The 15,401-nt window shown below is 48.8% G+C and overlaps 1 protein-coding gene across 10 annotated transcripts in view; it reads right to left on the bottom strand.

Annotated features, from left to right (window-relative positions):
- Positions 1-9,587: 9,587 nt before the first annotated feature.
- The window catches only part of LOC144818585 (uncharacterized), a 285,727-nt gene continuing 279,913 nt past the window's right edge, over positions 9,588-15,401 (bottom strand). For all 10 annotated transcript variants that reach the window (XM_078676128.1, XM_078676129.1, XM_078676130.1 and 7 more), the window contains one exon: positions 9,588-10,672. In XM_078676128.1, the coding sequence (XP_078532254.1) occupies positions 9,828-10,672 (845 nt within the window). In that variant the 3' untranslated portion in view covers positions 9,588-9,827. The remainder of the gene's footprint in view (positions 10,673-15,401) is intronic.

Here is a 15,401-nt window from a genome sequence, read left to right on the forward strand (position 1 = left end):
AACAGCTTCAGGTAAAAGTGTTCCTTCAACCATGTCTTCAAGGGGGTATTGGGCCTATCCCTGGGGGTACCTCCACCAGTCTTTTTGGCAGCCTTCATCCTGGTTGCTATTCTTTCCTTGGCACGACTGCGCAGGTCATACCAGTGTTTCTGTAAGTTGTTTATATCACGATGTGCAACACCCACAGCATTCACGTTTGCTTGGATAGCAAGCCAGAGATTCCTTTTAACAGCTTCAGGCACCTTCAAAGACTGTGTACCAAACAGTTGGTCCTGCCTCACAGTGACCTCCTCAATAAGTATTTCCAACTCCTGGTCACTGAATTTAATTTTTCTTTTCCTGGCTTGGATTTCAGCTTCAGCATTTTCATTAGCCATTTCTACAAAAGATTCAGACACACACACTGCTGCAGGTCCTCCAGACAGAGCTCCAACTTCCAACTGCCAAACCTCCCCTTCAAACCTGGGAGCAGCTGTGTGCAAATACTCTCCTGCTTTCCTGCCTGTAATCTCAATGAGATTCAGCATGTGTGTATTTTCGCAAATTGCAAATTCGCATTTTGCGAATTTGCAAATAAGAATTCGCAAAATTCATGCGATTCGGTAAAAATTGCGATTTTTACCGAATCGCAAAAAAATGATGCATTCAAAATTGCGATTCCTTATTTGCGATTCCTTAAAAATCGCAAATAAGGAATCGCAATTTCTAACTTTGATGCATGTGGGCAATGGTCACTGGAGCTTCATTCTCCCCATCTGCTGCTCTGATCGGTCTCTGACCATTTATACACAAGAGGAATGTTAACTCGCATGGAAGTCCCGCCAACACACTAGCGGTGTGCACCGTCTTCCCGCCATTTACCCACTAATGTGGACAGCTCACTCAAGGGACCCCTGCGCCCTTCGGCGCGATGGCATAGTAGCACACATGGTCACTGGAGCTTCATTCTCCCCATCTGCTGCTCTAATCGGTCTCTGACCATTTATACACACAAGAGGCATGTGAACTCGCATGGAAGCCCCGCCCACACACTAGCGGTGTGCACCGTCTTCCCGCCACTTACCCCACTAATGTGGACAGCTTACTCAAGCGACCCCTGCGCCCTTCGGCACGATGGCATAGTAACACACATGTGCCCACATGCATCAAACTTAATTGCATTCGCAAACGGTGCGAATCGCAAAATTCGGCCGTTTGCGAATGCAATTTGTTGCTTTGGGATGCATCATTTGTTAAGAGTTTTTTCGCTATTTTAGGAATCGCAAAATGCTTTGCGATTCCTTAAATAAATCACAATTTTTGCGAATCGCATTTTTGGGGAAAAAATTGTATGCATGAAAATTCGCTATTTGCGATTTCTTAAGAAATCGCAAATAAGAATTCTTAAAATTAGAAGAAGTCAAACCTGGTGGTAATTTCTCCAAAATTGCACAATGCAGGTGAAATCCATCAGGAGTGCATAAAAGGTGCCCCAGAAGGCTTGAAACATTTTTCCTCAAGGTCAGCACTCTTTTTTTTTTGGCACGGAGGCAGAGGTTGAGAGCTGCAGCAGGATGGAGAAGAAGGATTATTCAAGAGAGAATTTTTAGTATTACATATGTTTATTGAGGGTACAACAGGTGGCAATACAAAATTTGTCATTTTCAAAATGACAAAACCGACTGGGAGCAAACCCACCAAGCAGTGTTGAGGAATACCCAAAGCCTGATCACATTATGAGAAAGCAAACTTATACACAGCAAGCCGCCTACAACCCGACCAGGGCCGGCCGCGTCATAAACGTAACGTGATTGGTGTGCTTCCCTGAGGCATTGCTACTCTCCCTCCCACTGAAAGGCCAGTGGTCTTGACATCTTGTATTACCGCCGCTGAAAGTATATCACTCCTTCTGCAAGCGCTGGTTTGTGTATATATTGCCTATCCGCCACCCGAAGACCCCCGCCCTAAAGAGTTCAACAACCAACTCAAAACAAAACAGGAAGAAAAAGGAAAGGAGGGCCTATCGTAGTCAGTCTCAACTTCTCTCGAACCTCAAACCCCCGTCCCCCCCTCCCAACTTTCCCCCACCCCCCCCAAACTCCATCCCACCCCCACCCATGGTCCACTTGTATCCCGTACTGGGGCCTACAAAGTCCTCAATGGCAGGTCACTGGGGGGTTAGGCTCCGTACCGGTATCTGTCAGTCTCAACAGCCGGAGGTACTTAGGACAGGTCACCTCCGTGAACTCAGACGCCAGTAGGGACAAGAATGGTTTCCACAGTTCCGCGTAACGCGCTCCCTCCCCCGCCCTTGCTAGAGACAATTTCTCCATGCCCAGAACCATCCACAGGCGATGTAACCATCCCAGGCGTGTGGGCACGTGCTTAGATCGCCAATGCGCCACTATGTTCTGTACTGCTGACCCCAGTGCGATCGCTATCAATCGTCCTCTCCGTGATTTCAGTGGGTAGGTCAGCGTGTTAGATAACCCCAGCAGTACGTATGCGGGGAAGCGTGGAATGTCTGTTTCAAAGTGTGTGTCTACCTCCCCCAGTATCTGGCTCCAGTATTCATGTAGAAGTGGGCAGTCCCAAAGTATAGGTACCAGTGTGCCAATCTGGCCGCAACTGCGCCAGCACCGAGGGTCTTGTTTGCTATCCATTTCGTACAGGCGTTCAGGGGTGTAATACCAGTAGGATGCGATTTTTGTAAGTGTTTCTGTGAGGCCCATGTGGTAGGCCGAGTGTCGCGCTCTGTAGTAGACTCCCTCCCACTCTTCGTGTGTCAGGGCTCTCCCCAGCTCCCTCTCCCAGCGCGCCCTGCCCGCATTATACGTGTATTTGTGTTTCTGCAGAAGCATCTTATAGAGGTCTGTGATCAATTTTTTGTCGTTGGTGCGGGAGATTAGCCAGCATTCGAATTTGGTCAGGCGCCTATTCGCCTCTGACCTCACTGTGGTGTTGAGCGCCCAATGCCTCACCTGGAGGTAACGAAGCCTTTTCGTCTCTGGCAGGTCAAATTCCTGTCGGAATTGCTGGAAGGGGATCACCCCTTCTGAGTCATAGACATGGTGGAGAGCCCGACAACCAGCAGGCTTCCAGCGCGCAAACGCCTTCTCATCCAACCCTGGGTGAAACTCCGGATTCCCTATGATGGGCGTAAGGGGGGAAGGGTGGGTGGTGAACTCCTGACTAATCCCCACTCGGTCCCAAATCTCTAGGGGAACCCGTGTGATGAGGGATGCATAGAGATTGGGAGGCCTATGTTCTCGTCTCATGAAGGGGATTTCCTGCAGAGTCCGTCCCGCTACGGCCTGATCCTGAAACAACCACTGTTTCCCTGATTCCCATCTGACCCATTCCACTAAAAAACGGAGCTGGGATGCCTGAAAATAGGTCGCTAGGTCTGGAATCCCGATTCCGCCTTGTTCTGGAGCCAGCATGGCGATCTGGCGTTTCAGGAGGGGTTTCCGCCCGTTCCATATGAATTGTGACAAGTCGGACTGCGTCTGTTTTATCCAGCCTCGAGGTGGTGCAAGGGGGATCGTTTGGAAGAGGTACAGGATTTGGGGAAGTATTGTCATCTTAACTGCCGCCACTCTACCCAGCCAGGACAGCGGATAATATTTCCATCGGCCCAGCTCGTTTCTGATATTCTGTCGCAGCTTAGTGTAGTTGACGTCTACCGAGGTCTGAAGAGATGGTGCTAAATGAATCCCAAATATGGGACTGTGTCCGTCGTCCACGGTATGGGAAACAGTGCCTGTAACTGAGTGCGCGTAGAGGGGTCCAGGGAGAGATCGAGGGCCACCGATTTGGTCATATTGACTTTGAAGCCGGAGACACTGCCAAACCTCTCCAGGACCGCAATGCACGCCGGCAAGGAGCTCCGGGGATTCGCAAGGGAAATCAGCACATCGCCAGCGTATAGGCTGACGGTGTGGACGCTGCCTCCAAACTTGATACCCTGCACCGCCGGGTTGGAGCGCAGGAGGTGTGCAAGAGGCTCCATATATAGGGCGAACAAAAGAGGGGACAATGGACAACCCTGCCTGGTGCCGCGTTCGATGCCAAATCGGGGAGACGTGCACCCATTGACTCTGACTGTTGCTGTCGGGAATTTGTAGCAATTGAACACTCTATTTCGGAATGTAGGCCCTATCCCTGCTTTTAGTAGTACCTTCTCTAAGTAGGGCCAGTGTACCCTATCAAATGCCTTTTCGGCGTCAATGGTCAGCATCATGTATTCACCCTCTATCCGTGCAGCTTTTTCTAGGAGGTGAAAGGCTCGTTTAGTGTTATCCGTGGTCTGGCGCTCCGGAATAAATCCGGATTGGTCCGGATCAATCAGCCCCCCATATACGGTCCTAACCTGGAGGCGAGGATCCCTGTATATAGTTTGAGGTCAACGTTCAATAGGGAGATTGGTCTATATGCTCCGCACTCAACCGGGTCCTTACCTGGCTTAGGGTATCACTGCGAAAGACGCCTCCAACAGATCCCTATGGATCGCCCCCTCCTCAGCGAAAGAGGTGAAGAGTCGAGCGAGTAGCGGGGCTATTTGGCAGCAGAACATTTTATAAAAGCTCACCGGAAAACCGTCTGGTCCCGGGGCCTTTCCTAATTTGAGCCGGGAGATAGCAGAGATCACCTCCTCCGGTCGGATGTCTTTTTCCAGGCAGTCTATTTGTTCCTGCGTCAGCTCCGGCAGGGGGACACCTGCCAGGAACTCAGACTCCGCCTCCGAGCAGGTGGGGTTGGCTTTGTACAAGCCTGCGTAGAATGTGCTGAAGGCTTCCACTGAGGCTTGGTTTCCGTCCACTGTGATACCATCACCCCTTCGTATCTCTCGGACCTCTCTGCGCTGCGTGACCTCGCGAAGTTTGTGTGCCAGCAAGCGCCCACACCTGTCCCCTCCCGTATATTAAGCGCGGCGTAACCGTAGCGCTGCGTACTCTGCTCTATCTAGGTCAAGTGCTGCGAGCTGTTGTCTGACCGCTTTTAACTGCCGCCAAATTCTCGGGGCCCTCGTCCTCCGGTGCATTTGTTCTAACTCTCTAGTCTGCCGTGTGAGTTCTTCCCTCTTAGCCTGACGTTCTGTGTTTTCTGCTGTTGAGAGTGAAATAAATTCCCCCCTGAGAACTGCCTTCAGAGCAGACCATTGCGTGGAAAGGGTGGTGGCGGTGTTGCTGTTATGCGCCAGATAGTCAGTGATCGCACTTTGGATTTTGGTGACCACCGCCTTCCTCTGTAGGAGTGAGTCTCGGAGGCGCCAAACCCTGCTTGGGCGTTGGGTGTCAGGCATTGAGAGGACGGCTCTGACCGGGGCATGATCGGAAAGTGAAGCAGTGCCTATGTCGGCACTGATGGCAAGCGATTTTGTGGCACTGGAAACCAGCAGATAGTCTAGCCGTGCATATGTTTGGTGTGCAGCCGAGAAATGCGTGTAGTCTATCTCACCAGGATGTAGCTCGCGCCAAAGGTCCGTTAATCCTAAGTTCCCCAGTCTTTCTTTGCCCGCTGTAGTGAGTGCCCCCACCTGTGTAGTGCATTGACAGGATCTATCCAATGTGTTGTCGAAGACTAAGTTTAGATACCCGCCCAAAACTATGTGATGATCAGTGGTGTCGGTGATGTCCGTGAGCGCCCTATGAAGAAAGGGTTCCTGACCGTCATTGGGCCCGTACACCAAACCTATCGTGAGGGTCCTGTCGCCTAATGCAAATCTGTAGACTAGCAGGCGCCCTCTGGTCTCAGCTAACTTCCCCAACACCTTGCCCCTAAACTTTTGTGCCACTAAGATTGCAACTCCCGCTTTCTTGTCCGGGCATGAGGAGAAAAATTGGTGAGGAAATTTACTGGACCTCAGCCTATGACAGTCTTTGGTCAGAAGGTGTGTTTCCTGTAAGAGGCATATGTCCGCTCCGGACTGTTCTAGGTGGAGCAGGATCGCCTTGCGTTTAGCGGGGTTATTAAGGCCGCGGACATTCAGTGTGAGGATAATCAGCTCATCGCCCTTCATCTAGAGGATCCACCCCACTCCCTGCCTCTTGTGTATTCCCGGAGCGGCCGGAGCCGAGAGCCCCCAACTTGCCTCTGCATCGTAGTTCCAGTCTCTTGACCCAGTGTCGCCCCTGCCCGTGAACGAACCATGGACCAGTTTCCCTCCCCAACCCCAACTCCCCCCCCCCCCCCAACAACTGCAAATTGTCAATGTCTCTCATCCAAGGATGAAAAGGAGAAGAAAAGGTAAGTGTAAGTTAGTTTTATTAGTCTGTTCGGGAGTGCCCTCCCGCCAACGGCCATGCGGCCAGAACGGACAACCATGACAATAGGCGATGATGTGTCTCTCATCCCGTGGAGCCGGCGCCATTATCCGTGGCCACTGCTTCTATTGCGGCGCGCTGACCTGCTTCGATTTCCGTCGCCGGGGGCTTTTTGACACGTTTCCGTCTTCTCTGATGGCTCCACTGCGACTTCCTTCCATCTGCTCCTGGCGCGGACCCCTGGGCCTCGGCCTCGTCCTCGGGCTTCTCAATCCCTAACAGCGTGCAGGCCTCCGCGACCGAGCGAAGCTGATATTGCTTATTCTCCAGTCTGAAAACGAGGCGGAAGGGATGGCCCCAGCTGTATGGAATGCTGTTCTGCTGCAGATAGGTCGTGACGGGTTTGAAGAGTCGACGCTTGTGGAGCGTGAGCGCTGCCAAGTCCTGGAATAACAGCGGGGAAGTGCCTTGGAATGCTATCGGGTGTTTCTGGCGCGCTTTCTGTAGTATCTCTTCTTTGGTGCGATAGTCCTGGACGCACACCAAAATGTCTGGGGGGGAGCCGTCCCCGCACGGGGCGGCCCAGCCCTGTGAGCTCTTTCCAGCTGCAGAGGAGAGTCCAGCGGCCGCCCCAGCACGTGGTTGAAAAGTTCCCTAGCGTAGCGAAACGCATCTTGGGTGGCATCGGACGTTACCACGTTGCGAATGTGAATATTATGGCGTCTAGAGCGATTTTCTAAGTCCTCCAGGTGGAGTTGTAGGTCTACCTGCTGGTCATGTAGCCAGATGATCTCTTGCTGCTGGGCCGCAAGCTCCGTGTCCCTGTCGTCACTCTTGGTTTCTAGGTCTGCCACCCTCTCCCCTATGCAGTCCATCTCACGCCGCACTTCTCGGATTTCGCTGGCGAACTCCGTCTTAAAAGTCTGGATATCATCCCGCAGGGACGCAAAGAGGGACTCCAGAAAGGCCTTCGTGATGGGTTCCGTCCCGCTGTCGGAGGCCTGGTCCATCTTTTTCGGTGCCGGGGCCCCCGCGTCCTTCTGTGGGGGGGTCTGCGTCTTAGCGAACAGTTCCTTCACGGTTTTACCTCTGGGAGGCCGGGCCGCCGACATCCCGCTTCTCCGGCTCCCTTGCCACCCGGTGTGACGATCTCCGTGTGCTTCCCCGGTATATGCAAACCTTCACCGTGGCCCTGGGCTGGCGCCGGCTCCCCACGGACCGGCGTGTTCCTTCCGGGCACTCCCGCAAGAGCACTCCCGTTACAGATCGGCCTGTGTGCGGACTGTCGCAGGTTCGCGCCCAGTAGGCTCCGATGCGGACCGTTTCCCCCGTGGACGGGCCTCACTCCCCCTCAGGGACCCAGCCGCCACCTCTCAGTGTCCGTGGGAGCCCCCTTTGCACCGCAGTACACCCACCTCTGAGGCCAGGGGCACCTCCTGTCGCTGTGTAGGGGCGGGCGCCTCTCGGCGTGAAGAAAGTCAGATTGCCCCGGCTGGGGCCGCTCCATGGCCCTACACGCTGCTGCTCTTCTAGGCCCTCCGATGTCTGCTGGGCCTCTGCCAAGGAGGACACAGTCAGCCGGGCCTCTGTCTAGGGCGACCCAGGCCGCAGGGCCTTAGACACCACCGGGCCATTATGCCTGCCGAGGAGGCTCCCCGCCCCGGGTCCCCACATGTTGCCCCCAATCGGGACTCACCACACCGCCGTTCGCGGTTCCCGGGGTCGGCTCCCGCCTCCGGCCGCTTCACCTGCAGCACACCTCTGCCGTCTTCTGGGCCATGCGGTGTTCTTGCACTGCTCCGTCGCCTGCCGGGCCAACTGCACTGCTCCGCCGTCCGCCCGGGAGCCTCAGCTGCCGCCGCAGGTCCCGGTGCTGCTTCCTGGTAATCGCGGAAGACACCCGCCTCAGGCTACGCTGGATCGCCGAGGCAGGGGCTCCCTGCTCGGCCGCGTCCACCACCCAAGTCGGCCTCGTTTCCAGGTCGGAGGGGGGAAGGGCGCCTCGCGCCTTCAGTCCACGATTGTCCCGCACCGTCGCGTGCTGCGCCTCTGCCACTCACACCGGGTCCGCTCTCCTATGTGGCCGGTTCCGACGAGCCAGGGCCTCAGACTGCAGGTGCAAAGGCGTCGGAACCAGTGCTGAAACAGGGCCGTTGGCAGGAGCTGAGGCGATGCACGTCCGCTCACTCCGCCATCTTGGCCACGCCCCCCAAGAGAGAATTTTTAGAGTGCGCATCACCTTACTAGGGCAGACAGAAGCAGAAATCTATGATAAGTATAGGCTCAATGCTCATTTAATTTTAGATTTAATTGCAGAATTTGACCCAATCTTGCAGAGACAAACACGCAGGACACAAGTAATACCAACCAATGTTCAGGTATTGTGTTCACTACACCTCCTTGCCTCTGGGTCATTTCAGGGTGTAATAGCCGTTGCTGGTGGTGTCTCCCAGAGTTCCCTTTCAAGATTTTGTAATGCTTTTCTAAATGCCATGTTGCAAAGGATAAGGCATCACATTAAATTTCCAAGTACACCACAGGATTTGTTAAAAACCAAGTTAGATTTCTACAACATGGCACATTTTCCACATGTCATTGGCTGTGTAGATGGCACACATGTTCCCATTTGCCCACCTTCTGAAAATGAGTATATTTTCCGCAACAGGAAAAGTTACCATTCTCTCAACATACAAGCAATTTGCAATTCTCAAACCATCATCACAGACTTAGTTGCCAGTTACCCTGGAAGTGCCCATGACTCCTATATTTTTAGACACAGTGTCATCCACACATGACTGCTTGCTGGTGAATTTGGAGAGGGATATTTGCTTGGTAAATATAAATATCATAATTTTTAAATACTCCTGTGTCTTCAAGACACATGTTGTTCATGCATTGTATCTGTTATTTCTTTTTAGGTGACAGTGCCTATGCAGTGAGGTCATACATATTAACACCTTATCTTAATCCAGTAACCAGAAAAGAGCAGCAGTACAACCATGCTCACATATCAACCCGCAATGTGATAGAAAGAACCTTTGGTGTGATGAAATCTCGCTTCCGCATACTTCATAAAACAGGAAGAGCTTTACAATATCGCCCAGAACTTTGCTGTAAAATAGTTGCTGCATGTGCAATGTTGCACAACTTAGCCACTAGGAGAGACCTAGAACTGGATTTGGACGATGTACTACCTGAAAATGATAATCAGCCACATCAACCCCATGCAAGATTACATGGACCTGAAGCAGCAGAGGGTAGAAGGAGAAGGGCAGAGATAACACAACATTACTTTAAAAAAAGGAAAGAACCACAAAAGACACTCAGGTGCTTGATTGTAAACTGTTTATTGTACTGAAAGTAAATTTTATGCATTTTTCTATTCAAATGTAAATGCTTTTAGATCACACAGTAAATTACTTTGCCTTTACTTCAAAGCAGAAAGCAATGTTTTTCAAATGATAAGGTCATCTTTTTGACAAAATATGTAAGTTCAAAGGTAGCATACTATTTTTTACATCCTCGCACACCTAATGCTTTGCCTGTACTTTTCAAATCACCCATGGCCATGTAACTTGAAATTTATTTTTTTCTGTTACTATTGCGTGCCTCAGGTAACTCTGGGACAAGTATGCCACTGACATTGCTGGCAACATCACTAACCCCAATTTCTGACTGGTTTCCAGGTGCATCATGACTTTGTGTTTTTTGTACAAGATTATGCAGTGCCCCCATTCCCCTGGCAATCTCTCCACAAATATGTTTCAAATCATGTTGCATGGCAACTGTCTGCTTACAGAGTTGAGCAGTACTGCTTGAAAGTCGAGACATTCCCTTGGTGTGACCCTGCATGCAGGTCATTGCTCTAAGATGCCTCTTTTGGCTTTCCCCTTGCTGTGTCTGTATTACTGTGCACATTTTCGCCAAAGAAGTTGCAATGCGGAGTAGGTTTTGTGATGTTGCTCTATGCCCTTTATCAATGACATTTGTCATGTGTTTAATACTGTTGTGCATTGCACCAATCTCTTTGTCAATGCGACCAATTTTTTCCTTCATGACTCTAATGTCTTTGCTTTGTAGGCGCTGAATTTTCAAAATTTTATCATCAACAACACTGCCAGTGATGCTCTCCTCTACAGCTCTTTCTCTTTGTGATGCATGTGACCTGCGCCTATAAAACTGTACCAGTCTATTACGCCTGCTCTGCATTGGGATAGAGCTTGCTGGTGTTTCAACATTCTGCATTTCTGGGACATTAACATTTTGAGTTTCTTCACTATCAGACTGCTGCAGTGGGCGCAGTCTGTGTCTTTGTCTTCTTTCAAAATGTAAGGATGATGAGGTTGCAGCATTTGACTCATCTGTGTCTTGTCCATCTTGAGTATTAAACTCTGTCAATTCATTCTCATTAATTTCTTGTTGTGTATCTATGAATGAAATAGTGCAAACAGTGAGTTACTTTTAAATTTGCACTTTTTGTTTTGCTATTCAAAATACATTTTGTGGAGAAGTGTAGCTCACTGGTTAGAAGCGGCAGACCCTGAAGCAGAGGACGGCCCGGGACCAGGGTTCAATTCCCGACGCGGCAGGGTCTTGGGTCAATGTCTGCGGACTCGATAATTCTCGCTTAGGTGCCTACGCTAACCATGGGTCCCACTCTGCAACTCTGGGCAATAGCTTGCTTAATCTCCACAACGGCCCCAGCAACGCCGGGGATGCCTGGCTTCACCTTGGGGTGCCCTCTCACAGGGAAAGCCAGGAAGGGTTCCCCAGTGGTATACAGCGCCAGGACACCACGTAACGAGGTAACAGTTTGCTTTACAAGTATACATACATACATACATACATTTTCAAACAAACAAAGCTTGCTGCATGCCTACTTTGGTCTCCTTCCATAATATACTTGTTTTTTTTTTATTAACTTTGCTTAACTTTGGAACATGCAATTTTTCAACAGACTACAACTCCCACAATGCACTGCTGCATGACTAAAAATTAGTATTATTTGAATTTGAAAAACTTAGAGAACTAATGCAAGAGAGAATTGCTAATTGAACATCAACTAAATCATTTTAAGGCCTCTTCCTATCCAATTATACATTTTTAAAAACAATTTCAATAAGTCTTACCTTCAAAATGTCCAACAAGGTCTGAGGTATCAATGTCAATTACTCCAACAACAGCTTCAGGTAAAAGTGTTCCTTCAACCATGTCTTCAAGGGGGGTATTGGGCCTATCCCTGGGGGTACCTCCACCAGTCTTTTTGGCAGCCTTCATCCTGGTTGCTATTCTTTCCTTGGCACGACTGCGCAGGTCATACCAGCGTTTCTGTAAGTTGTTTATATCACGATGTGCAACACCCACAGCATTCACCTTTGCTTGGATAGCAAGCCAGAGATTCCTTTTAACAGCTTCAGGTACATTCAAAGACTGTTTACCAAACAGTTGGTCCTGCCCCACAGTGACCTCCTCAATAAGCATTTCCAATTCCTGGTCACTGAATTAAATTTTTCTTTTCCTGGCTTGGATTTCAGCTTCAGCATTTTCATTAGCCATTTCTACAAAAAATTCAGACACACACACTGCTGCAGGTCCTCCAGACAGAGCTCCAACTTCCAACTGCCAAACCTCTTCTTCAAACCTGTGTGCAATTACTCCCTGCCTTCCTGGCTGTAATCTCAATGAGATTCAGCATGTGTGTATTTTCCCAAATTGCGAATTCGCATTTTGTGAATTCGCAAATAAGAGTTTGCAAAATTCATGCGAATCGGTAAAAATTGCAATTTTTACCGAATCGCAAAAAAATTGCGAAAAAAATGATGCATTCAAAATTGCGATTCCTTATTTGCGATTCCTTAGGAATCGCAATTTCTAACTTTGATGCATGTGGGCAATGGTCACTGGAGCTTCATTCTCCCCATCTGCTGCTCTGATCGGTCTCTGACCATTTATACACACAAGAGGCATGTGAACTCGCATGGAAGCCCCGCCCACACACTAGCGGTGTGCATCGTCTTCCCGCCATTTACCCACTAATGTGGAAAGCTTACTCAAGGGACCCCTGCGCCCTTCGGCGCGATGGCATAGTAACACACATGGTCACTGGAGCTTCATTCTCCCCATCTGCTGCTCTGATCGGTCTCTGACCATTTATACACACAAGAGGCAAGTGAACTCGCATGGAAGCCCCGCCCACACACTAGCGGTGTGCACCGTCTTCCCGCCATGTACCCACTAATGTGGACAGCTCACTCAAGGGACCCCGCGCCCTTCGGCGCGATGGCATAGTAACACACATGGTCACTGGTGCTTCATTCTCCCCATCTGCTGCTCTGATCGGTCTCTGACCATTTATACACACAAGAGGTATGTGAACTCGCATGGAAGCCCCCCCCACACACTAGCGGTGTGCACCGTCTTCCCGCCATTTACCCGCTAATATGGACAGCTCACTCAAGGGACCCCTGCGCCCTTTGGCGCGATGGCATAGTAACACACACATGGTCACTGGAGACAACTCTTCTGGCACTTTAGGCAGCTGTAGTGCAGGAAAAGCACTATACACTTACCCAATGAGGTAGCACTTACGGATTAGCCAATAGAAAGTACTCCAGTTAAGTATGGTGCAAAATCGCAAAAAAATCCTCGATTTCACGGGGTAATTCGAGAATTTGCGGATTTTTTTTGCGATTTCGCGCGAATTTGCGAACCGCTGATTCGCAAAATTCGCCCATACTTAGGGAAAACAAGAAGATCTCTCAATTACCTGTCTCTACCGCAGGAGAGAGGAGGACTAGGGGCCCCGAATATTTGGTTTTACTTGGTGGCATTCCTTTTTAGTCAGATGGCGATACTTTTGGACAGTGCCACAAATATGTCGAACAGTGTATTTGGGAATGCCTATCCTCCATCTATCTACGAACTGTTGCTAGGGAAGGAAGCCGTGGGGCTCTTATTGCGTAAAACAGATCGACGATATTATAATAAAAAAAGATATAAGATACTGGATAGTGTCTGGAGGGTGTGGAAGGTGGTCCAGAAAACACTGGGAATACCAAAGTATAATTATTACACACCTCTCTGGAATTCAAATTTGTTTCCTCAGCTGAGTAGGGATAGATGGTGGACATCTTGGGAGTCCCAAGGAATCAGGAAAATTGGGGATCTCTGGGAAGGGACTGCGCCGCTGAGCTTTGTAGAAATACAGCAAAAATTTGGAATTGCACCTAATCAAAGTTTTAGGTTTATACAAATATTTCAAACTCTAGTAACTATTAGGCCCCGGATTACCCCAGGAGGTAAAATCAATATTTTCGAGTATATTTTGGCTGGGGGTACTAGGATCGGTACGATATATGAAGGCTTGATTCCTATGATTCAGGATGATATGGATAAGGTGGAGGCCTCGTGGGCTTTGAAACTAGGCGACCCCGATGTAGATCTGGATAAAGCTCTGCTGATGGCAGCTAATCTATTTCGCTCCTCGAACCTCAGGGCACAACATTACAAGACAGTATATAACTTGTATAATACCCCAGCTAAGCTTTTTGAATGGGGAAAAAAAGGCATTGATAAATGTCCAAGATATTTTCAGGGTCCTGCAAACTTGGTGCATATGTTCTATGACTGCAGTACATTGAATGAGATAGGTACCAAGATTGAAAATTTTTGGGACGGGGCTTGCTAGGGTTTAAAATCACTCTATCCCCGGTCCTGATGGTATTGGGAATAGATTCGAACCTGAGGCTGAAATAGGTGGAGGAAGCATTTGTATTCATTTGTGTTGCAGTTCTAAAAATATCACTGGCTGCTGGCTGGAAAGACTCTATGGCGCCTTCATTTCAGATGTGGCTGTCAAGATTGTTAGAGATTCATAACATCGAAGCATCTCTATAGTCCCGAAGGGGTAGAAGGATAAGGGAATTAGGGCAGAATATCTGGGCCCCCCTTAAAAATTGGAGGGAAGCTAGAGTATAAACTGCTGTGTCTTCTCTTTTTAATCATTTGTGGACACTGAGACCCTTCATATAATGTTGTGTATTGCTGATGAATGTATTGTTATTTATCCCCAAATGTATTATATTTAAAACATATTGATGTTTAAATGGAATATATGTATTATTTAACTTTTGTATGCACCAGATATCTAATAAAAATATATTTTTAAAAAAAAGACTGATACAACCAAGCAAAAGCTTCCAATTTAGTACATTTGGCTGCACATAGGAGAGCTTCTTACAGGTAGCTGGAAACCTACCAGTGAGCTACTCATTGGAGAAAGCAGTGTAACGTCTGCAGACTTTCTGCACATGCACAATCTGAGCTCATGGTGACGCTCTGGCGCCGCTTACAGAGACATCAGGAAAATAATTCATCTCTTTGAACATGCAGTCATTTGGGAACGAGTACAAAGTTAAATACAATTGTATGAGCACTGAAAAGATTGCTCCTGCCTATCTTCGTATTATTGTATCTGCACCTCATCGCAGGAGGACCATCCCAGTTTCAGTTTCAACCTCTGGGAGTCGCTTTCTGCCCTCTTTGTTCAGATAGCCCATTCTGCACGAGACTTGCTTGCGTCCATTTTGATTTTAATGTTATATTGCATGACTATTTCATTTTAATAAAGTGCTTTTGGGGAAACCACTTTATACTTTCAATAAATGCTAATAGTAATTCATGGTTGTATGATAGGTGGATAGGCTATCTCTAATATGTATTTTAATTAATGTGTTCACTGCTTCATGTTCTATTCAATCCAATACAATTGGTGTCTAGCGATTCTTATAATGTTGAATGCAAGATTGAGTTGTAAACGCAGTTGTCTGTTGTATAAAATATATTGCGTTGTGGTGGGAGCAGGGTCGGACTCGGATAAACAATATAGGTCTGTTTCCCCATTAGCGAAATACATTCTGCATACGTGTTTTGTAAGGTATGGAAACATGCATGCATTTGTGTTTACTCTAGGCAATGGGGGTGATGTAGCCAGGTAATCTCCCTGTAACGTAACTCAGGTAAAGCGCTCTGATGCCTTCGGATCTACATCGCGCCATCTAAAATCCCCAAAACTCACCCCCACCCCAAAAAAAATGGTTCTGGTAACATCAGGGACATCAACAGTAGAAACCGGCCCAGCAGACCATAAAAAGGGCT

The sequence above is a fragment of the Lissotriton helveticus genome, chromosome 2_1 (genome assembly GCF_964261635.1).
Source record: "Lissotriton helveticus chromosome 2_1, aLisHel1.1, whole genome shotgun sequence".
In the NCBI taxonomy this organism is placed as follows: Eukaryota; Metazoa; Chordata; class Amphibia; order Caudata; family Salamandridae; genus Lissotriton; species Lissotriton helveticus.